The sequence below is a fragment of the Centroberyx affinis genome, unplaced genomic scaffold (assembly GCF_046629955.1).
Source record: "Centroberyx affinis isolate AG114_WGS23_722 - 3 ecotype Tasmania unplaced genomic scaffold, CSIRO-AGI_Caff_v1 ptg002285l_1, whole genome shotgun sequence".
In the NCBI taxonomy this organism is placed as follows: Eukaryota; Metazoa; Chordata; class Actinopteri; order Beryciformes; family Berycidae; genus Centroberyx; species Centroberyx affinis.
The window spans coordinates 31,131-56,548 of record NW_027280562.1 but is presented as its reverse complement, the minus strand read 5'-3'; the positions used below and the strand labels follow the sequence as shown (position 1 = coordinate 56,548).

The window sequence follows — 25,418 nt, the reverse complement described above, 5'->3', positions numbered from 1 at the left end:
GGAGCATTAGTCAGACTAATTACTAGGTCGGTTATGCTTGAAGACTCACATGCTAAACACTGAAGGGCATAGCATTAGATTTGTTCCCTTACCAATGTTTAGTGTACAAGAGAAGGATAGACCAAAACTGGTATACTTCATTGCACAGTTTGGTTAACAATCAATCAGGGGGTCACAGCAGGGGATGAAGTGATCAAGCCCCCTAAGCCAATACAGCCCTGTTAGAGGACGAAGGCTGTGTGAAATAGAATAGTTACATATGGTAACTGGTAAGTTCTATAATCAAAGGCGGAGCCCTGTAACGCATCACCCTGCTGCTCCATGACTCACTGAAGACATGGTGGATGCAGAGTGTAGGTATGCTCGCCTTATATAAGATTGTGTAGGCTCATCGTGATTGGCTGAGCATGTGCATTTAAATTTGAGGGCGCTGAGGCAACTAGATGAGTGGCTAAGCCCTGTTAGAGGGTTCCACCTGTGGTCACTGAACTGGAGTTACCATGCATAACTATCGTTTTGCATTGGCTGTACAGTAACTGGCAGCATCTATTGTCTTCTACATGTGGAAAATGTTTCATAAGTGGAGCCAAGCAAGTCAAAACACTGAAAATAGATTTTTGTTAAAATTGTCCAGATAAGTGGATGTTGATGACCAACCAGATTTCCTTTCTTCAGAAAAGTTTGGTGACACAAGGTTTTGCAAAACTCCTTACTGCAAAATGCAATGCATTTGGCGTGAAAGGGCACATAGACATGGAGATTATGACAAAAAAAAATAAAATAAAATAAAATAAAATATACATATATATATATATATATATATATATATATATATACATATGTATATATTCCTTACAACCAGACATTGCAATGCACATGCTGATGTGATAAGTAACTAAGGCAGCAACAGGCAAATTCAGGGAGCTCTAGCTAATACTTCATCCCAAGTTGATAAATCCCTGACGTTGGACTCAGTCTGCTTATTGAGTACAGTAGCTCTCTAATGCTCTCCATCTACTATCCACACTATCCACTCATCTAATTCCCTGCATATATTTTATGACCAAAGTAAACAAATGGAATAAACACTCACTAAGTGTTTCTGTAAAACTCCAGATGAGCTGCTTTATGCACAGAGGAGTCAGAAGATCAGTATTGTAACTGTGAACTGTGCTGTTAAACAAGATTGCAAATATTACTGTCCACTTATGAAATAATCAGTCTTTCTTATGATGGATCATGTGATGACATGACCATCATTCAGCATGGACCTGAAGCATGATCCATGTACTGTACTTACATGTACTTTATTGAATAGCTTCAGTGATAGGTTGTGATTTCTCAGTACTTCAGAATAGCTCAGGTTTTTTTTTTTTTTTTTCTGGGTAGCCATTAGAGGTTCATTAGAGATAGGACTTGCATTAGTTCACTGGAGCATGAGACATGATGTAAGACAGCAAAACTTAGCAAGTACTTAAACACCTGCACATATGCTCAAGGGTAGGGAGGAAGCAATATACTGTAGCAATTTTTTTGCAAATCTCCACTTTTTTCCAAGGATCCTTTGAAGCAGTGAACTCTGCCTCGGCAAGATGTTCGATGTTGTTTTTCCCCAAGATCAACGTGAGCCAGATCACACAGTGGCACAGTCAAAGAAGAGCCATGTAAGACATGGCTGGAATGAAAGGAAACGCCGCACATTTACAACAGCTGCTAATTGGGATCCCTCTTGGATGGCACGTCGCACATTGCCACCCAGCGTGAGGCACAGACATACAGAGGTTGAGGAAGAGACTAAAATAAAAAGGCTGTCAAAAGCTGTCTATCTCTTAACTGGCCCTATGTAGAGGTTCAAGATAGGACGCATTTGCATTTTTCGATTTACACTTTTTCGTCTGCCTGTGTAAGTTAGTGTAGTGCTGTGATTTATCTCCTCCTCTTCAATCTCCCTCCTCTTCACTCCAGTGTTTGAGACGGGGATGAAATGCAGGTTGGAGAGATGTTTCTATGAAGCCTTTCCACTGTGTCTCTTGAGGGTTTGGAGAAGAAATTGTTGCTGCTGTAATTACTAGAGGTGGGTGAGTTTCCTTATGCAAAATGTGTGTGAATGTGTACGTGTGTATATGTGTGTGTTTAAGGAGTTCTATGGCACTCAATAAGGCTAAGTGACGCGTGTGTACGTGTATGTGTGTGTGTGTGTTTATGTATTATGTCGGTGCCTGTGCAGTATTCCCCCATGCCCTGCTAAGCTCGAAATAAATCTTTGCACTAATCATGGTTTATTTTTAAAATTGAATAAATAAAACATCTATTTGCCAACAGATATCAAGTTGCACCAAAGCCTGTGCACGATCTGCAACAAGCAGACACACACTCTGCAAGTGGAATAAATATCGGTGTGTGCTCCGCTCTCATTTGCGGGTATCTGTCCCGCCCTTAGAAAGAGTCAGTGGTATCCTGGCTAATGAGCTCATTAGTGAATCTTTCAGCACCTGAATATTTGAGGTTCCCCTTCACTGGTGAGTGTCTCTGTGTGTGTGTGTGTGTGTGTGTGTGTGTGTGTGTGTGTGTGTGTGTGTGTGTGTGTGTGGTGGAAGGAGAATACCTCTCATACTTGACTTGAAATCTCAACTACACTTATTAAAAAAAAAAATGTGTGTGTATGTGTTTGCCTTGTTGCATGTGGGTGTGGCACATGCTTTCATTTGTGGGTGTGGGTTCAACATGCTGTTGTACACATATGTAAGCACGCATGCTCATATATCAACACACAACACCCTGTGGATTTTTAATTCCCTCCTATAGACCACTAATCCTCCTTCCGAGTCAACCTTTACCATTAGATTAGTGTCATCATTCAACCTCTCAGTTGCTAAGGGAGATATTGCAAGAGGTCTGAACACTTGGTTCTCTTGAAACAAAGCAAAAAAAAGTGTACACACAAATAATCTTAGGTGTATTGTGTGAAAGAAGGTTAATAGCGGAAATAAAGAGAAGAAGGAGAAGATGGAGTGCTTCTTAACTTCTAATGTGATGTGTTCCAATGGCAATCAAGTGGAAAAAAGAGAGATGCATGACATTCCAAAAAAACGAAAAAAAAAAGAGCCTTTTTTTCTATTTGACTAGCCATATTGCAAGTTAAACACCGTGTTCAATTGAATTGGATTTGACCTAAGGTAATCTACTGCATATATACACACCACCTTTTCCCATTTGTATGTGTATTGCCTGTCGAAGACCCACGGTGGGTTTAAGAGTTCCACGAGGGAAATTTCTGGGGAGCAAAATTCGTGTGGGCAATCTCATCAGTATGAGACGCCCCCCCCCCTTCCCCGTCCCACCACACCCTCACACACAGATGGTGCATCATCCTCTTCACTCAAGCGTGATTTCCCAGTCATTTGAGTTTCAAATGAATCTAACTCCTTTTAAGTAACCAAAACATCCGTCTCCCTTTGTTTTTTCAAGAGGAGGAGAAAACCCCGAACAAGGGGAAGGAAACACAGGACATGGAGAGGTGGAGTCGGGGATAAAGGCAGAGAAAAGTGGAGAAAGAGGGTATCTGAAAGGGTGGGAGGATGAATGAGGAGTCTCAGAGACAGGTGCCTGCTAAACCTGAGAGTCGCTGTAGTGGCGAGGCTCGACTGTGCGCTGGTATCACTATTGCTATCACGCACTCACGCTCTCTTATTTCATCTCACGCACCATATTCCCTCTCTCCTGTGCACAATAATTTCCTATGCAATTCAATTTATCGTGCAGGCACGCACACACACACACACACACACTGATAATCACTGTGTCAGGACAATTATGGCCCACAGAAAACAAGATTCAGAGTGGTGCAGAGGCTCCGCACTCCACTCGAGCAGCAGCAGGCCATTAGCCTTTCATTAGTGCAATACAATATAGAGCTAGAGGAGGCTCACGCTTAATTGTATCGCACTATCACAGATGAAGAGATTCGATGGGATATAGGAGGTAGAGTGTGTGTGCTTGTGTGTGTAGCGGTGGCGGCGGAGAGTTGAAGTCTGTGTGAGAATCTGTGCATATACATGTGTTTGAATGTAGATATATGTAGGGTGTGAGTGTGTGTGTGTGTGTGTGTGTGTACGTGACATTGGAGGAAAGGGGTGTAAATGTGAATATCTAGGCCAGCAGTAATGAGTTTTCACAGTCACAGTCACAGTCACAGCGACACCAGCCCCTCTATGATCTATTTCTACATTGCCACTTGTGCTTGCCCGCCTCCTACCATGTGTATGCATGTGTGTGTTTGTGTGCGTCTGCATGTCCGTGCATGAGTGTCTGAGTGCAGGAATGCTGACTGCATGGCGGGGAGCTAGATTAACACAGGATGTCTGAAGAAGCCGGTGTGAGGAAGTTTAATATTTTAATCTTCAGGAGGGAACAGCATCTCCAAAAAGCTGGAATAAGGCTTCTGTCGGTTGCATATTTTTCAGTACCAGGCTTTTTAACCAGAGCTAGTTTTACAGTGCAATGCGATAAGCATGTGCTGATAATTTCACGGAGACGCACACACAGAAGCACATACACACTGACATATCCACAAACTAACCAACCAATATACACCTAATCAATCTTATCCATTCTCCACACATGCACACAGACGCAGAAACACACACACACACACACACACACACACACACACACACACACACACACACACACACACATTTACAATGCTTAGGGGCATGCAGTTGATTAGCAGTAACCTAGTTCAATAATATCCACCACATGTAGGTCACTATAATCTAGGACCGGGGTGGTGTATGTGTGTGTGTGTGTGTGTGTGTGTGTGTGCGTGTGTGTGTGTGATCAGTATAATAGGACTGCGGTAAACCTTGTGGGTGGCAAACAGCAGCAGGTCTATCAGGCCTCTAGCTGGGGGTCAGCATGCAGAGGCCAAACACATCTTCACTGACACAATGGAAACAGTTATACAGTACCATAGCCATAATACTTAACATCCTATGTTACGTAGCATGTAGGGTACGTGTTATAGGAATATATACATTGCTATGGGTGAGGGTGAGAATGAGGTCAGAGCTCTCATCCCTGTCCCAACTCAGTGACACACAAAATTGTCATGTTTTGTCAGTAAAGTGTCAATTTTAGTGTCAGTTCTTTCTCAGGAATGAACCTGTTCCTCAGGATAAACAAAAGGTGTGGTGAAGGCCGAAGAAAATATGGTAGTCTGATTTGACATCAACTCACACCGCAGACACACCAACTCTCAGTAAACTTCATCTTGGCCAAGTGGGGTTTGCCAGATGGCCAGCTCAAGATGGTTATGGATCAAAAACCATTATTAGTTTATTTGAAGGTACAGGCCAGCTGGTTGATGATCTCTGTTGGCAACAAGATGCTAAAAGCCCTGGCTGGCCCCGATTGGCCCTGTAGCTGAAACCCGGCTACTATGCGGTGCCCACTGCGGTGTGGGAAAGCACAGCAGTTCCACAAAGTTTGGCTGAGGTATTTATTTTTTCGCACAACAATAATCACAAGGAGTTTCATTTCCTCAACACTCCACCTCTCCCTGGTTGCAGGGTAGATTGTCCACTCAATTTGTTTCTGCTGTATCCTGAGTTGGCCTCAGTTCACTGAGGCGGCAGCACTCATAATTAAGAAGCGATATCAAGGGAATTGATAAAAACTTTGATGAATTGGTGAACTTCCCGCTCTCCTTTCGGTAGGGAGAGCTAGTTGAGCAACACAGCAAAAGATGAAAGGACAATTTGTACCCTAACCTAGGCGTGCTTAGAAATATGAGCTAGTATAATGAGATTGTCTAAAAATTATCTCCCAGGGCCGGATAAAGATGAAGAACTGCTCTCCTATCAGAGTCAATTAGACTAGGGTGGATTTCTGGCCCAAAACAGCTTTTTATTGTGATGTGCTGATTTTTTAAATAAAATACAAATTTAATCAAGAGGAGTGATGAACATAATTTGCGGCCCATGAGTTTGCATTTTCATTGTATATTAGTATAGTATAGTATGGTACATAAGTACAACCATACATGTACACACACACAGATATAAATACAGCCGATCACGCCATCATAAAAGCACCTTCCTGAGCTGCTTTTTTATAGCTTCTGAGTAACACCCATAGACCCACTGACAACTGTATCACAACTTAACATAACACCTAGCTCATTAATTAGCATAGCAGCTACAGCATGATGGAATAGCATGGATTCTTCATTCATTCTCTTTACCCATTCAGTCCTGTTCAGGGTCACAGGGGGCTGTAGCCTATCCCAGCATACATTGGGCAGAAGGCGGGGAAACACCCTAGACAGGTCACTAGTCTATCACAGGGTGAACACAGATACACAGACAAACACTCCCACTCCCATTCATACCTATTTGGGCAACTGAAAGTCTCTAATCCACCTGACTTGCATGTCTTTCTCACAAACATGCATGGAAACCCACCTAAACTCAGATTATACACCTTTTTATTTAGTTTACCCACTATTTTAGGTCTGACGCTAATATTTATGACGTAAATTCATAGTATACATCATAGCGAGTAGTATCAAATGGATGTAACTTATATGACAATAGGGACCTTTATCATGAACATATAATTGATTTGTGCCAGTCTGTTTATCACCACAGCACTGGTGATAATAATACCCCCACCACCTTTCTCCTGTGAATTCAGCTTAGCAAAACTAAACCCCATTCATGTGTTTTCAGCAACCTCTCCCTTATTAGCTACAGAGGGCCGCCATTGACAGTAACTTAGCTCATCATTGTTTAGTGTCAATGATAGTGTTTCCCCTGTGAATCTAAGCCTGTTTGCTTTAATCATCATTTTGCTGAAAGCAAAATAGCGGGCTCACTCATCCGTATTTGTTTAGCCTGATGCTAGTGCTGCTGCTGCTGATGGTGCTCCAGCCCGGTTGACTGGCCACTTGTCTGGATGGCCTACATGTTTGAACATGGAGGGGTTTCCACTTTACACACTCTGCACGCATTGGTATGTACAAATGCACACACATGGACACACACACATGCTTACGAAACCTGTACACACACGCGTGCATGCATACATATGCATATGTATGCTCACAAACACATGCACACGCAGAATCATATGCATGCACACACACACAGAGAAGCAAATATTAGCAAGCTTCACTTTGCTCAACAAATCTCTCCATCCTATCAATGAGGGTCACGCTCTAAACCCACAGATAGAGGCATGAAATATCACTGAACAAATACAGTACATACGATATGGTGTGTGGATAGAGATTAGTCAGATTAGGGAGATTGTCATAGGGGCCAGTGCATCTGGCACTAAGCTTGGCCTCAGGCACCCACTGATCCCACAGTAGAAAATGCATAAGTAGGTTTTGTCTGCAACCTGCCAGCTCTCTAATCAAAGTAGAAGAGAAATCATCCGCATGACTGTGCCCTCTTATTGAGTTCTTTTTAAAAGACCAAAATAAGGGATGATGCAAGAAACAGTTGCATAATAGCTTTGTTTTATGTAAGATGGATTCGGGCCATGACTGCTTGTTGGCAAAGAACTAATCAGAAAATAAGGCCACATAATAGTATTCTTTTATAAGTAAACATATATAAATATATATAGACACTTTTAAATGACCATTTTCTTGTTCTTCTGATGTATTATTAAGAGGCTAACAAGCACTGTTGTAAATAATTGCACTTGTCTTTGCGTGACCAAGAAGAGGATACTGTAGTACTGCCAATGAATGGAAAAAAAAAACCCAAAAAAAACTGTGCAAATACCATTCTGCGCGAGGCAGACTTGTCATGAATATAAAGACTGTGCATTGTGTGCATTGTGTTTGAGTGATACATGATACACATTCATGATGAATGCCTTGCCTGTCTGTTGTATGTGAATCCATGGCGTGAAGAATTCTGGGTATTTTCAAGGCAAAAAAAAAAAAAAGGGGGTGTGGGGGGGTGTTACTTCCTGGTACTAGCTTGGGGTACAGAATACAGTGGCCACTGAGTGTTCATATCATAAATGTCCGCCTGTCCGCTGTGTGCAGATGAGGTGATTCATGTGACAGTGTGGCTGTCATTACACAACCAGCTACATCACACAAGACCAGCTGCAGTCTTTGCCTCCTCAGACAGGTACAGCCGAGACTGTGCAGAGGAGACACGTCACCTTTCCGGCTACATTTGCTGCATGCTTTATGCGTGTGCGTTGATTGCCGACTGGAGCACACGGGATCATCCCCGCGACTATATGACAGAGTCGGGCGTGTTGCGCCGAGCTGAGGGGCCCTAATTGGCCGGCTCCTATGCCGCCAAACAGCGGGGTGTCGGAGGCTCAAACTCCTGCCCGTCTCAGAAGTGGCTTTGCCTTATGATTGATTATAATTACAGCCTTCTCTGCAAATCCCGGCTTTGCTGGGTGGGCGAGCAAACGCGGCCGGCGGAGGCTTAGATGAGGGGGTAAAGCACAGTAATATGCTGTGAGCGCACACACAAGCATAGTCACACACACACACACACACACACACACACACACATGCAGAGGAACAACAATGAACACACGCAGGCGCATACTGGCTCATACACACACACACACACACACACACACACACACACACACAGACACACACACACACACACACACACACACACACGTACAAAACACATCTCTTCTCCCAGCCCTGTCCTTGAGCACTGGGTGTGGGAGTTTGACAAAACCAGTCAATTAAGGAGAAGCAGGGGGGCTTCCTCTGGAGGAAGCAGAGAGACGAGAGAAGTGAAGAGGAGAGGAGGGAAAAGGACACGAGAGAGAGAAGGTAATGCAGGGAGGATGATGGGGGGAGGGGGGAAGAAAGGAAGGAAGTGAGCAGCAATTTAGCGGTGAAGAAAATATAATGGTTCTGGTTAAAAATATGACCATAACGCTATCACCATCGATATGGAACAACAAAATACAGTACATTTTCAAATGTTTCAGTTAATTGAATTCATCAAGTTTAATCATTACAATGTATATCAACTTAGAAAGGTGTATGAATCACTCTTCCTAAATCAAAGGCTGGGTAAACTGAGTTCACATGAGCTTACCATCCACTGCATCCCTGCAGGTGACAGAAAGAGAGAAGGCACGGAAGAAGACTAGGGGCTTGCTTAGAACAGAGGAGAGGGAGGGAGAGAGAGACACAAAGCGAGAGAGAGAGGGAGAAACAGAGAGACAGGGGGGTGGTGTGAGGTGAAGTTTCAGAGGGCGAGTAGACAGAGAGAAGTGTGAGACAGAGCACAAATGGCAGCTTCCACATGTGGAAAATGCATAGCCCGCAGCACACTGTGACATTTCCACCCACTCAGTGATCAATCTCCTCTCCCCCTCTCTCTCTCTCTCTCTCCCTCTCATCACTCTATCTCTCTCTCTCTGTCTCTCTTTGCCATATCATCTGAGTGTGAGATTTCCTTTTCAAGTGCCAGTTTGTGTCTCACAGACAAAACTGGCAGCATGTCTCGTCCCTTTGTGCTCCGTAATGAGGTGGAACAAAGGTTAAGCGTATACTTTTTTTTTTTTTTTTTTTCCCATAAACCCTTGCATTCACATGGTGAGGTGTCTTGGTTTCTCCATCAGTAAACAAGCCAAGGCACCTGGCAGATGCACCGTTCTGGCAGTGGGGGAATTACTATTCATTAGAGTCTCCAGCTCCCTGCATCAAATAAGCCTCTCCTCACTTGTTAGCTCTTCCCTATCGCTAATGGGATTTTCTATTGTATTCTACTGTTGCAGACAGTGACACATATGCTGAAGCCATGAATGCTGTATCACGCCGATGTTAAACACCCAACCGAACCGATGCACGCCACAGGGGAAGCATATGAACACAAACATACACATAAGACAGTTTATAGCACCGACAGAAAAAGAACTGAGGCCTTCACACAAGCATACCAGCGCGCTCAGCATGGAAGACGTTGGAAGCCCAGTTTTGCGCACACCTCCTAGTCGACGGCAACATCAGAAGCAGCAGGCATGCACTTGGAAACACGTCCCTCAGGTTCTGCCTCTTTTGTCTCAGCTGTGATAGTGTGTCTTGTTTCTTGTATCCTGTGATCTCTCCCTCTGTTTCTCCTCACAGCGTACAAACACGGCATTTATCACTCCCTCACTGTGCTCCATATGCTGGATTAGCCGACTCCGAATCAGAGATAAGACCTGAGACAGGCGGGACGGAGTTGCACGTCTCGCGCCATGTCAAGCCGCTTTTAGACTCGTGGAATCGATAGGCTTCCTTAAGATAGAGGAGTTTGCTCAAAAGATTTTTTTTTTTTCCAATCTGGATAAGCAAAGTTCTTGCTAAAACACCGAATGACACAACTTTCCCCTATTATATTTGAGTTATGAAAGAACTAACTCGATTAACAAATTAACGCGGAGGCATAGCGTGGAACATTCACCTTCTTTGTTACTATGGCTGTTACATAATCATAACAACTGGGGGCTGTGACATCGTGAGGGAAAGAATCGTGATGGTTCACAGACTCCTTTCTTTCATAATCAAATGCTTTCCATAAAACCTCACATCCTGGCTCGCTTCGTTCAGCTTCCCCCCAGGGGTGACACAGTTTGGCCCGGCCGTCCTAGAGAGGCAGGCGTGTTCTTGGAAGAGTGAACTTTGTTTCCCAGAAGTTGATTTCTCAATTCGGTCGCTCCGGATACCTCATTTCCTGTTTATATATGTATCACTGTCCGCTGACCGAATGTTTAATAAACAGAACCGCAGGGATCTTCTTTTCTCTTTTCCAGAGTGTGTCTCTCCTCTCCACCGGCTTCTTATCACGACGACGCTCAGGTCTGTAACGGCTCTGGATGTGAATCTTTTGGAGCGTGGCCGAGGTGATTACAGTGCGGTGTTACTCCAGGAGCAGGCCTCGACCCCGGGATTGAGGTGGAGCAGCGGGGGAGGGCGACTAGATTAGCGTTAATCTGGGTCCATGGACAGAAAAACCTTGGCTTCATTACTCAATGCGCACTGCCACCCTCCGTGCCCCCCGCCTCCCTTCCTCACACGTTCACGATTTACCGCTCCTGCAATCCTTCCAAAACGGCTTGTGGGTGAATTAAAGTGCTGATAATCGCATCAATTCCGTGGTCTCAAGATTTGGATTGGGCGATAGATCATACAGTGAACCCTAAGGTGCTTTTAAAGCTATGTGGAAGGAATTGGAGGCAGGCACATCAGGCTGTCGATGTTTTAATTAGCCAGTCTAGTTCCCCCTGTGTGCTCCTGGACTCAATGTTGACTATTTTTAGCTATTGTTATTGTCGCCTCAGAGTGTGATTTCTTATATTTGCTCTTGTGATTTGGAACTTTTATTGTCTGTAATCTGTTACATGTTGTCTATCTCTTGAAAAATAGATCTTTAATCTCAGTGAGGCTTTTCCTGGTTAAATAAATAAACGGTGAATAAATGGTGTATTATTTTATCCATCTGAGTTCTACCCTACTCGACATAGGAGCTGGCCAATTTGCGACGCACAGAGAAATCATGTAAATACCGTACAGTCAATCAAGAATGGCATTAATGACAGCATCCCGCTGCGAGTGATAATAGGGAAAGTTCATTACCATAATTAATATTTGAGTATTCACCAGAATGATGATTTATTATCTCCACTACCAATTAAATCTTCCTCTTCTGTCATCATCACCATCATCACCCTCGTCATATACAATGTTAAAGTCTCAGCTCTGATCTTCCAGCAAGACAACAGAGAACAATGGGGGAACATGTCCTCAGCGAACCGGGTGTGATGGCTCCATTATTCACAGGTTTTCTTCAGTCTCTCGACATAAAAACATGAGAAAAATCTGTAAAGTTTCCATCAGAGGCGTCTTATGATAAATGCATGACAGAATGCATCTCGGGAGAAAGCTGCAGGAACTCCAGGAACTTCTGGGTTGCATCATCAACTTTTCATCACTCAAACTCAAACTGCCTTTGTAATACCACTGTGTGACATAATTCCGGAAAGCCCCACTGTGCTAACACTTCCCTCATTCTGAATCTCTGCAAAATATGTCCTAGGAACAGTGCAGACACGGTGCAGCGGGCCATAACTGCTACTGTAAGCCTGGGACAAAGAGCAGAGAGAGGCTCCCCAAGGGGAAAGCACTCTGCTCACTCTCTCTGAACACTGTGATAAAAAGGATAGAAAAAAAAGAAAAAAGAAAACAGGCAACTGGTGCATGCGTGTCCTTAACTTGGCCCTCTCTAACACTCTCAGAGAGAGGCAGCTCAGAGCTCAGTGACATCTCATATCAAAAAGACACTCCGGATCAGATTCACTAAGATTGTGTTGCGAGGGAAATCTGCACATTTTTTTGCACCTCAGTTGCTGGAGCTAAGAGCGTAGAGGTTGAAGTTCAAGTTGTGATGCAAGTAAGCCCTCGAAAAGAGATCTGCACAAGCAAATAGCCTCCTTACCACCAACTGCAAGCACAAATGCAGGCTTCTGGTTTCAGATCCACCAAGGCTGGCACCCTTGCGTCCTTAAACGCCTTTTATAATTGACACATTCTCTGATTTGTCTCCTTTGCTTGCCAAACTTGATGCCTACATCTTGCATGGCCTCTACAAATAAATATTATTTAGGCAAAATAATGGGATTTAAATATAATTTCCATATTCAAGACCTGCACTGTGAGCGCTTTCCACTCTTGTGCACGGTTATTGAATAGCATGGCATTCTGATTGGGTCTTTTTGGTGATCCGGTGCGCGTTTCCCTGTGCAAACCTGCTCTGAATCTGGGCCTCAGTCTGGATCATTGGAAAGGGAGCCTCAGAGGGGATTTGTGTCTGAGACTTGCAACTCATTGGACGAGCTCAGCTGTGCTGTCACTCTTAGCAAAAAGGTTCTAATCTGGTATCTAACATGGAGAGAGGTTCTTTGGTTTCTACAAGACCAGAAGCGTTTATGTGCTACAAAGATCCCTTTGAGAATGTGGGAAATATTAATAATCAACTGTAACAATAAAATGTTTTTGAGAACAGGTGTCTTTAATCTGATTTAATCTGGTATTTATTATGTAGACAGTGTAGTGGAGACTCAGTCTGAGTTTCACATGGTCATCAATGACTAACTCGTCCCAGAAGCAAATGATTAGACCACCGAACTTGAAAGTTGCTTTGGTTTGTTGTTTTTACTAAGTATCAAAGTCAAATCATATGAAACGACCAGGTGCTGTATGGAGCCTCTGGTGGGTCTTCAAACAGATGTAAAAACCTATTTAGAGGATCAAGGCGTTCTTCAAATATTAACAGTTCTAAATCACCTCAGAAGAGGTAAGTTTGGCGGAGTGTTGGATTAACCGAGGGTAACAAGATCAGTCCCGCGCTGAAAAAAACCCCCAAAACAAAACAAAAAAAAAAACACTGAAACCGAACACGCTACTAATCCACAGATGCAATTCAAAGAAGCAGGCTAAAAAAGAAAATCGATGTTCTAAAAGTGAGTCAGACAGACTTCGCTCAGGCACGGTTAGAAAGAGTGGTTATTTATACATCTCAACATCTCACACCCCCACGCATACTTAAAGCACATCAGAGTAAGCCAGCGTTTCAGATTTAGAGATGTTTTTTAAATATATAGCTTTAATGTATTACGTAAGTATCGATAAAGGTGAGCCAAAAAATACCCTGATGAGAGAGGCATGGGCTGTGCCGCGCGTCTTTGATAATATAGTAGAAAAGATGATTGTAGTCGGTGGTGCAGTCAATGGAGTGCGCCCTCCAATCCTCTTTGGTGGATTCCGCCACAGCTGATTGGATAACCATAGAGGTTTCTAATCCTTTTAACCCTGGTACAGTAGAGCTCTCCCATAGCCATCCATGGCAAACACACACAAACGTGCACGCACACCCGCAGACATATACACACACGCATGCGATGACACATACACATACCCACAAGGTTCTGCGTGCCCAAGCATAAACGCTGAAATTCTGTATTTGATCCTCCCCTCCCCTCCGCACACTCACACACACACACCAGCGATACTTCACAATTCACAACACCATCCTCCACTGAACATGATTCATTTCTGACAGTCCCTACTGCAGGACTGCGGCTCTGACAAAGAGCGAGAAAAAAACATTTGAATGAAAATGCTTTCAACAAATAAAACCAACATTATTTCTGAGCAATGGCCTATACGACTCTGTACCGAGTCACGCTTAAGTAGGTTGAGCATTTTCCTTTCTTTGTTTCCTCCGCGTTTGAAGGCACAGAGGAAGGCTGTTTATTGCTGTCTCTCTGAGGGACTTTGTATTTGTACTTGGCCACCTGTTCCTAGTCTTTGGGTACAATGTTTACTGCAGGCACACCATATTGTGTTGCATCCTCCAGCATCGTGAGATAAAGCAATAACATTCACATTTCTGCATATCACTACATTCTATGGGCTATAGCAATTAAGCAAACCGAAAAAACTTCACACAAGTCATTAATGAACAGCTTAAATGAACTTTGCAGGCTTATTACTGCTTATGCAACACGTGTAGAAACATTTCGACAAATTCATGCTGCGAGGGCTATATTAAAGGGGCATTACGTAATTTATGGCTTTTATAGGCCTCTATTGGTGACCGAGGAATTGCAACAACATCGGCCGGCTTTGTTCCACAACAGAGAGCATGGAAGAGTTTTTGAAAGCCAGAAATCTCGGGGCCTGGCAAATCGTTGAGTCATTGATATTGATCAACAACCCTATCAAACCCCCCGCAGATACGGCCTATTTTGTGCCGTGGAACAGTAAAAGTCTTAATCCTCCTTTAACTGAGCAAACCAAGAACTTACAAGATGCAAATAAATACAGAATAAAGGGACTCTGCAGCTATATTTGTTCTTCCGTAACAGACTTTGTATGAATACAATAGCTACCAAAAACGCCTTTTACCAAATTCCATTACAGCTCCGTGTTTTGCAAAAAGCCTAACTTGCCCCATTACATTAAATTCCACTGAAATACTTAACGTGGTATTAAAAACCGCAGGTTGTCAAACACTGCGGTATTCCTGTGGTTTTATTTGCTCTCTCCCCTCTCTCTTTACAAATGAGCTGGCAGACAGACGTTTGGCAAATGCCGCCCCTTGTCCTCGGGTGATGAGAGCCCCATCGTACACAAGCAGCCTTTCAAATGTGAGTGCATCGCAGTGCTTCAGCTAATGTAGCTTAAGTGGCAGTGAGCATCAGGTAATAATGAATTAGTCGAGCCCGCTACGCGCTCCCGGGCCGGTCCAAGGCCTGTGAGAGAGGCCCTACGGACAGACGCCTCTACTGACGGAGAGGCTTTTGCTGAGGGTCGATTTTGAAAAAAGGCAGAGTGAGGTTAGGAATGAGGGCTGGTTATGATCAATAACTGAACTACTCACTGGAGACATTGATCTAAATGGAACAGGTGCATCATAGAGACACATGAGCGAGATTCCAGTAATTGAAAACAATGTTGTTCTGTCGGGTACGGGATTGAATTGGATGGGAATAATTAACGGCAAATGAGAAAAGTAATACTGTTTTCTTTTTTTCTTCTTTTTTTTGGATGAAAGCAAACTTCTCGGATCAAAGAGGATTCCTCAGGCAGATGCCGGCATGTCAAAGCTAATGAGTATATACAGTAACAAAGTCTTCCCGTTAAACTTTTTACAGCTGACACGTTGGTGCCCTACAAATCAGAGGGGAGCGTAATGGAATTAGGGCACGGTGTCATCCCCATTTTCTCAAATGCCAAATACCCAAGAGAGAAGCTCTAATTAATCTCTCACACCTTTACTGCAGTGGCCTTTTCATAGTCTTTTGTTTTGAAATATTGCAAAGCAAAACTCAATAGGTGTAATGTAACTCAAAACCTGTTGCCATTGAGGCCATTTGTTATGCCTCTCTGCCAGCTATGACAGCATTACAGCATCAGTTCAGAATACCACTAGTACTAGTGCAGAATATGGGCATACGGTTTAATGTAGCACTTCTAGGATATGTAGAAATGATGCTAAATGAAGTATGCTATTATCACAATATGGATCTGAATTCATCCTGGGTTTGTTATGCTGATACTAGATTATAAACGTCAAATGTGACTTCAAAGAGCAGTCTATCAGCTCACACATTGGAGTGAGATGAATAACTTGTTTTTGAGTATATCAAATACATTTGCGACAGATGTTTAAAGGTAGAGTTCCAGCATAGCGAGCATGCTGACATTAAATGCGGGGGCGATTTGCAAATAAATAAAGCACAGACATTTCTGGTTGTTTTTGATGAGAAAGGTTGCTGCCATCGCCAGAACCTAGCTTTTTTCCCTCGCTCGCTAATTGCCTCCAAAGCAATTTGCAATAATGGAATCAGTCTTAACTAATCTAAGAACTCATTTTATCCTCTAATATCATCATATTTAATCCCTGCCACGTTCTCTCCTCTCTAAAACCTTGAGCAACAATTAATATAAACACCAATCATAACCAACAAACCGTGCTTTCAAGTCTAAGCTGTCATTGTGCAATGCTCATGTTTTGATATTTTAATTTATTCATACTGAAAACTAGTTACTACTGAACTACATATCAAAGACATAGGTAAAGAAAAACAAAACTATAAAATGCTGAGATTCTGATGCGAGTCATGGAGATTCAGTTTGCAACTGGAGCCTGCACCATATTGTGGATATAAATCATTCAAAGCCTACTCACAGCTTTTTTTTTTGTTTGTTTGATTTCAATAATAGTATGCAACATGATCATATGCTGTAGTATACAGTAAATACGGGATAATACCTCACAAGGCAATAAGGCATACATTAAACAATTTGAATGGATGATGCAGGAGCAAATAAAAATCTAATCTCTTACTATTCTAGCAAACAGGACAAACCTTGGTAACAACATGACAGTATGTAAAGTAGCTCTGTATCACATGGATAGAATTTAAAGCTGCAGTAGGCAACTTCGCACGCTGGTGGCTCCAAATGGCAGCGACAGGTAACTGTTTGAAAAATCTGAACTTCAATAACCTGAAATCATGTAAACTGCACACAGCACGCTCATGTTTGCCAACCCGGCCAGTCTGTGATGCTTTATACCAAAGATAGCAAAGGGACAAGAGAGTCAAAAGATCCAGTGTTGGTGATTCCAGCTTTCTCTGGGCGGAGAAAGCTGGACTGCTCACTGCTGTTTTGGAGACAGTTTGTATTTCACTCTTAAGTTTTGATTCTTTACTTAGTGTGTGCATAGAAATGTCCCTCCCTGACACCAGAATTTCATGAGGGCAAATAAGGTGAATCTAACACTGAAACACCCAAAAGTGTTCTGATAGTGTTATTATTGTCCAGTTTAACTGCTTTGTTGCCTCTCTATGATGATGCCACAATGAGAATCTAGAACTCACTGGAGCCCTAGTGTAATGCATCATGAATGCCTGTATAATTTAAATGAACATTATACTTTGCTTCAATGACGAAGATCTTTACTGCTGTGCAGCCACATCTATCATCACGGTTTGATGACATCCGTGTGTCACCAGGTCAGTAAGCAGATTTTTTTTTTGCTGATCTTGGAAGAGACAGGAGGTAAACAATGAGCGCTCTCATCCAGCACTATACTTACTGTAGGCCTCTAATCTACTTTAAAGCCGTGTGGATTTACAGCTGTAGGGACTGGGGTCAACCCAGCTCATATCCACATGATTCAGCGTTGATTTTATTTTATCTTATTCAAAGATGTCGCATATTATTTTTAGTCATTTGTCCCAATCAGCAATTTTTTGTGTTAGGGATGACACACACTGTTATAAAACAATGTGTGTGTAAACAAATCACAATAATTACAAAAACCTTTGTTTGGTGGAACGCTGTCCTTATTCTAAGGGCAGTTGAGATGTTTGTTCAGGTTCCTATGAAGAGCTTGTGCTTTGTACACAGCGTGCTGATTTTGTAAGTAATCAAGGTGGCAATCCACTTACGGGTGATAAAACTAAACCTCTGCAAGGTAAAATTCCATTACAATGACAAAACCTGAGTGAATATGAATTGTTAACACAGCCGTCGATCGCCCTCCACTGAGACGTACAAAAGGTTGTTGGCATATTCGGTACAAAAGGCTCTGGATGATAATTAATTAAGAAATACTCTCTGAGTCTCTGGTAAGACTCAATAATCCTGAAAGCACGACAGCAGCTGCAGCTCTGTGACATTTTGGCGGTTTTCTGAGAGCAATAAGAACTACTCTCGCCGCACATCAATTCCACCGCCATCACCTATGGGTAGCCGGCGGCTGGGAGAAATTGCTGAGTAGTTTAAATATGCACTTAGACACTGTCTGGCTTGACCAACAAAAGCCTAGGTAAGGGGAAATGGAGTGGAATTGCTTTTAAGGGCGAAGTACTGCTTTAATATTCGGTTGTATCAAAAACATTTCAGGTCTGTAGGGTTCCCCCGGACGAGTTATTCGCGAAAACACGTTGAAAGCAAATAATGAACTCAGAGTTTTTTCTCCGGTATATTTTCTGAGGATGGAGCGCAAACATCAAACTGCAGGCTGAAAGCGGGTCTGGCTGGGAGTCTTTGAAAGAGCCCCCCCTCCCCCCCCCTCCACCCGAACTCTACTGGACTCTACTGGAGCCCCAGATGAGAGTGTCAGAACTCGGCTCATCTGCCGTGTCAAAAGACTCTGCGCCTATCTCCGCGGGACATTATTCAGATCCTACCCCGACCGAGATGAAAGGGAGTTCCGATGACTCAGAGCCGCTTACCAAAAAAAGAAAAAAAAAAAAAAAAAAAAAAGACTTCATAAAACTTTGCGGAATTGGCAAAAATGTCCGCCAAAATCCATGTCCCCCTTGCCCCCCCCCCCCCCCCCCCCCCGAAGCAAAGCGTTCCCCTTGTTCACCTCTGTTCTGTCCCGAGCCAAAATGAGGACGGGAAGATAATGACCCGACTGGCAGCCACTCAGCTCCCTCCCACTGTAGCATCATGAGTGAAAATGAAATTGATTTGAAAATCCTGCGTCTGCCCAGGCTGGAGCAGAAGGGATTATGGTGCTGATTGTACTAATACTGTGTCCCTGCCCTCTCCCGCCCCCCCCCCCCCCGCCACCCTAATTCTACCCACACTCCTCCTATCTCTCTCTCTTCCCCTCTTTTCTATGTTTATCTCTCTCTTCCTTGATCAGCTTGTCCAATCATTCTGTCTCTTTCCCTTTGTTTTTCTCGCCTTTTCCGCGTGCCGATATCTCTCTTTCTGTCTGCGTTTCTCTCTCTCTCTCTCTCTCGTCTGTGTGTTCACTCTCCGAATCGGGTCAAGGAAGCACAGCTGGACAATGCTAGAGAAAAAAAGAACGAGGGAAAGCGGGGAGATGAAGAGATGGAGGGACTGAGAGATGCCTAGGGAGGCTCTAAACTGTAAGGAAAAAAAGAAAAAAGAAAAAAACAACAGCACTCAGATCTGATGAGCAGTAGAGAGAGAGATAGAGGTCCCCGGGGGGGCCGGGCATCCCAAATTATGTTGCACTGTTGCCCTCTGTCCGGAAATCCAGAAATTGATCTGTTTTTCCTCCGTTTTCCTCCCTCCGCTTGGAATACAGCCGGGCCTGTATTGCCAACAGTATCACCTTACCAGCTTGCTATTGTCTGTGAAATTGAATATCTGGACTACGTCTCAATCATAATTTATTAGACAGCGGGAAACGCTGCTTACGGCTCCATTCTGTGTGATGATGGTGGAAATACACACTGTATGTTAGGCATGTTTTCCCTTTTTTTTTGTATTTATTATTATTTCAGAGATTGCCTCGCTTAGCTTCCAGTCAATGTTTGTTGTACAGTAGATGTCAGTTAATCTTTTCCCATGTTAATACCTGCTCTCCATTTTGGGATTCCCAGTGGAGACGCATATGGTATAAGGACATAAAAATGCTTGACTAAGTTCTCTTTTCCAGAGTATGCTGCGGCAAACGACCTGTCAAATGCCTCTCCTGCAAATTGAAAATCCATGTTAGGAATATGGCTTGGCAACAGGATGAAGTAATAAGACTGGGGGTAATGATTCAAAATGTCCGTACAACACGACCAAATTGCTCTGACAGATAAATGTAAAGTGAATAAAAAGGGGAAAAAAAACACTGTTGTCAAAGAGAAAGAAGAGAAGAATACTAAGCTCCCTGGTGCATTAATTAAATGGCTTAATCCAGCCATGTGCAATCAAAACAATCAGGTTAGATTAAACAGAATGAAAAATATGCCTTTACATGTGATGTTCTAACCGTCATCATTATCATAACTATCATTGGAATTTAAGTCGGTACATTTTACAGCTTTAAGTAGAAAAAAACAACTGCGGGAGTCTGTTTTGCTGCAGTGCCTTAGTGATAAAAGTTTCAAAATATAAAGCTCTATCGATTTTATAGCTTTTCGACAATGGTTCTGGATTACTTTTAAGTCATTCATCTTGTGTTGCCAACTCCAGAGATGACATATAGATTTACTGTATGCATTTCAATACGTGTGCTGCAGGGCTGGTAAACTCCACCAACTACTGTACAGTGGAAATAAATGATCCGCTTTTGACGAAGTGGTTCTGCGCTGGGAACGTCAGATAAAAATCCCACATCCGGAGAGCCTCGGCCTCGGTGTGGAAAAAGGTGCAGTTCTTTAGTGCAGGTAATGCACACTGCAGCACTCTTTCAAAGATGCATCGGCCATCCGAATTCAATAGTTAAAGTTAATGTAAACAATGAACACAAATGGAGATAACTGTATTCGCGGCCCTGAGGCGGTATGGATTGTATGGGAGCTTGGATTAGTCTCATTTCACCTCTTGTGTAGTATCTGAGCCTCTAGCAGATTTCAGATACATAATATCTGCCTGGGTCTGACTCAAATTAAAGGCAGAGAGCCGGGGTTCATTTTGACATGGATCCTCTGGGGAAAAGCACAAGCGCAGAATCATCTTCCCTGAAAGTAACGAGCCAGGCAGAGGATATTGTCAAAGCGCAGATAATTGACCCGGAGGAGAGCAATCACAGAGACTGTGTCATTAATGCTTTAATAAGCAATTGTCAATTTTCGCAACCTGCCCCCTTAAGGCCACCGCATAGTGAGAGATTTTAAAAAAGCAATTAAAAAGTAAACTATTGTGACACGGAAAAATGGCTCGAGATGATGTGCAGGAACTTTCTCTTTTTCTCCTCGGGTTCGTATTGTGACTCGCAGAGGACGAGGAGAGTTTGATTGCACTTGTTGGCATCATCCCCCCGTCTGAGGAGACTAAGTCACCATGGAGGAAGGCTCAGAAATATGGGCCGTTTCTCAGTGACCCAAATCTTTTAGGTCTGAGACACAACTGTTGGGATACGAGCCTGGATTTAATATGCACGGATTGATGTTCATGCTTTCCAGGGGCAAATGTCACTTCAAGCAGATACAAACTTGCAAATAGTTCCCCCCTTTGCTCTGGAAGACTGCTCGGGGACACATTTAAGACCCAGATGGCCTTTTGATAATCTTTGCACTCAACACAGAGCCACCGGATCATTAAAATAACAGTCAACTTTACGATGCAGTCGGCAAATTCTAAGTAAATTAACAAAGAGCTTGTCCTATGGTCTAGAGGACCAAAGAGATCCAGAACAAACAAAACAACAATAATACAAAAACACAGTACTTAAATATATCAGTCAGTGGTTAAATAAAGGACAATTGTCAGGTTTAATCTAGATAACCTCTCAATTGCTCCTGAATGAACAAAACCATGGTGTGAAATTGTTCATCAGAGCCTAGTGCCAGCCTTGAAAACAAACGTAATCCCTTCCAGATTAACCCTATGAGGGTCTGCTAAGGCAAAGGGGGTCAAAGGTTAAGAGTTGCTAAGTCTTTACAGCTGATGCTGACTTAAAGGGGAATACCACAGAATTTCCGTCTTGCAGGATAACTCATGTGCATGAGAGTTAAGATTCACTTCTGTTCCCTCTAGTCAGACACATAAATATTTGTTTTGTATTTAGGTTTGATGGAGTCGGAGACATAATGGGATTCTATGAGCAAGAGACGGTATCACAACATGCTTAGTTCCTTAAAATGTAGGCTATGTGTATCTGTAACAGCAAAGTATCTGTAATTTGCAAAAATCTTTAAAATCAAGTGTTATATTATTAATTTAGCCTGAGGCAAATCTAGCAAGTATTTTCAATGTGATTTATAATAGCTTTTAACTTATGTATCTTATTCGATTTTTGGGGGTATGGGGTATATTGTAGCAGTGTAGAGACCAAAGTGTCTTTATGTGCATGTAGTGAATTCATACCCCTTGTAAAGCTTAAGTGTGTATCTCTTACACAGGATTTCACTGCGAGGCACAAAAGCACTGCAAATCCAAAAGTTTGGAGCGTGAGGAGAAAGACTTAGTTCGGTTATTTATTCAGCGTGACATAGTTCTGGGCCCCTGGTAAAAATACATTTCCTTTCTCATTTCGGCAGCGAGGCCTGCCGCTGTGTGTTCTGTCACAGCGGTTGTTTGGCCACATACTGCTTCCCTACTCCAGCATCTCTCCTCTTGTGCCATGAATGTCACGACTGCAGCCGCGGGCTCCACTAAAGGAACACAGGCTATATTACGCCCCCAGGTCACCAATATCCCCTCAGCCTTCACAAAAGCCAGCTTATGGAATCAGATACACTCTCTGGCTCGACAAATTACTAGCCGACGGCCTCCCACCCCTGCTCAAAGTTCTCACATTTTAGCCCTCATGTTTTTTTTTGTGAGTGTGTGTGTGTGTGTGTGTGTGGTTTTTTTTCTCCCCCTATCCAATTTGTCAGTTGAAAACTGGGTGTGAAAAATGGTTGTGTTTTTTCAATGGAGCCACAGGGGTCTGAGTTGCAGTTTATTGTTGCGTGACAGACAATAACTAAGATTGATCGCTAATGCCGCAAAGCTAAATTTTAAACGTCCAATTAATTCGAACACTCATTGGATGATCAATATAGACAATTACTCAAAGATGATTTATCATGGGATATGGTCAAACTGTGGGCGGGAGATGGTGGCATTGTCCTTTAAGGGAGCGGCGTGCAAAGCCTGCCATCAACTTTAAAGGAGACTGATTGACTCTGTGACTAAACGGCTGCATATAGCAGACACAGTCAATTGGATTTAGAAAGTGAAACAAATAGCTCTGACCCCTGGCGAGTTCAGCGGTAACTGAGTCTCGATTGACTAATTTGATCAGCAGGTAACTGAATGGATGGCACCTGTTTGCGAGAAGGAATCCATTGAACGGATTTATTTCTTCCTTCCTGTGTGTGTGTGTGTGTGTGTGTGTGTGTGTGTGTGTGCGTGTGTATGTGTATGTTCTCTGCAGGCGTTGACAGTCTGTGTTAAAGGTCTATCCCATAATTGCATTATATATTCTCACGCTCATTAGGCGAGATTGGGTGGTGTTACTGTAAATACAGCATGAAAGAGGAGGAGGTGAGCAAGAGAGAGGGAAAGAGAAGAAGAGATACAGAGAGAGAAATACACGTGTGTCCAGCTTGTGTGTGTGTGTGTGTGTGTGTGTTTGTGTAGCCTATTATACAATAGACTTCCCTGAATCCTATTTTGAGAGGAGAGAGGAAGGGAATTGGGGCTGGGGGAGGTAAAGCGCCTTGTTTACAAAAAAAGACCCAAACCAAATCTAAATCCCCTTGCATATTTAGCCTGCCACAGACACATGCCTGGAATCACGTGTTCGCTGACATCTGCCCAGCAGTATCACAATACCACCGAGCTGACAGCTTGAATCGTCTAGGATGTGATTAAGTAGGCTACAAGGCTATTACCGACACAAAAACGGACTCCACATAACAGACAAAAAAAAAATGGATTGGAGGCTGGAGCTTTTGTATTCATGGGGCTGCAGAAGCAGAGTTTGCTTAATAGAGTTTACCAACCTTTTTTAGCAGGCATGCATTTTTATGTAAGGGGGGGAAACAAATGAATGCCCTTCTGAAAATAGAATTTGTTTGCTTATATTGGTGGATGCTTCGCCTCAAACTGGAGCGTCACACTTTCCCCATCTTTTTTTATTGTTTACCCAGTCCATCACTATCCCTCTGCAAACAGCCCGGAGAGATTTCGTAAATCTAAACTAGGCTGCACAATCCTCTGCCCCCTCGCATCCACCCCCTCTGCTCTGCTGTGTGCGAAAACAGGCTCGGTCTCTCCCTTGCCATTAATCCACACACGCAGACCGCATCTCCGGACACGGTGACGCACTTTGCGTTACCGAGGGTTTTTTTTCTTGAATTAAACAAGAGCCACGGTGACCACAGCCTCGGCTCGACATGTGAGGGAATCTAATTGGACTTGCTGCCAAAAGCGGAATCAATCATTTACGAGGAGGACGCTATATCACGGCAAAACTATAAGCCCTTGTAGGAATGTTATAGGAATATTATAGCGATGCCATAGGAGGTAAAAACACCATAAAATACGATAAGATCGCTATAAACTCACTAGAGCACTACAGACAAGCCATACGTTCCTATAGGAATATTCTATATAGCATAGCATTTTGTCGTTAGGAGTGTAACTCGCTGGTGAGATGAAACTTGGAAGCCTGTGAAATCACAGCAACGCTATCAGATCAACTTGCATCGGGGCATTTCCATCTCCGTCTACTTTTCTGCACTCTGTAATCTCGGCGAAAATGTAACTGTAAATGTAATATAGCGCCGATAGCTCATATAAAACAATCTCCCTTAACAAATGCATGCAATCGTTTTTTTTTTTTTTTTTGCGATTTCTAGCCTACAGCATCCCGCTCCCGGGGAGGATACTGAGGGAAAAGGAGGAGAGGAAAGTTGGAGGATGAGTCTTACCTTATAACCGCTGTGTCGCCCTGGCGGATGGTGATGTTGTCGGTAGCCCGCTGCATATCCACACTCCGGACGGGGAATCCTGTGGGGATAAGACACAGGAGTCTGAAAAAAGAAGCCTGCAATTGCCTCCAACACGATTTGCGTCCGACCTGCATCTTTAAAAGCACACGAGCTATAGATCCAAGGGTAGGGGGGGGAAGATGAAGAATAGTTGTCCGGACTTCTCGAAAAACGTCGAGATGCCTTTAGGTCCAAAGCAGTCCAGAATGAGGGGTGAGGACGGCTTCCTAAAAGACTTTGGGATGAAAACGCGCGGTCTAAGGTCCTCTCTGTATAGTCCACTGATGCGTAATGCTCTCCGCGTAAAAGGAGCGCAGCCAGCAGCGGCGATGGAGAAGCAGGCTTCTGTTGCGAGGCTGGGAAAATCAGCCCTCCTCCTCCTCCCTCTCCCTCTCCCTCTCTCTCTCTCTCTCTCAGATTATCCAGCCCTCTGACTCTGATGCTCCCCTTATTGG

General features: G+C 43.3%; 1 protein-coding gene across 1 annotated transcript in view; it reads right to left on the bottom strand.

The window, feature by feature from the left end:
• lsamp (limbic system associated membrane protein) overlaps window positions 1-25,191 on the bottom strand; it is a 166,162-nt gene extending 140,971 nt beyond the window's left edge. The window contains exon 1 of the mRNA XM_071532930.1: window positions 24,904-25,191. Within this exon, the coding sequence (XP_071389031.1) occupies window positions 24,904-25,058 (155 nt within the window). The 5' untranslated portion in view covers window positions 25,059-25,191. The remainder of the gene's footprint in view (window positions 1-24,903) is intronic.
• Between the last annotated feature and the right edge of the window lie 227 nt (window positions 25,192-25,418).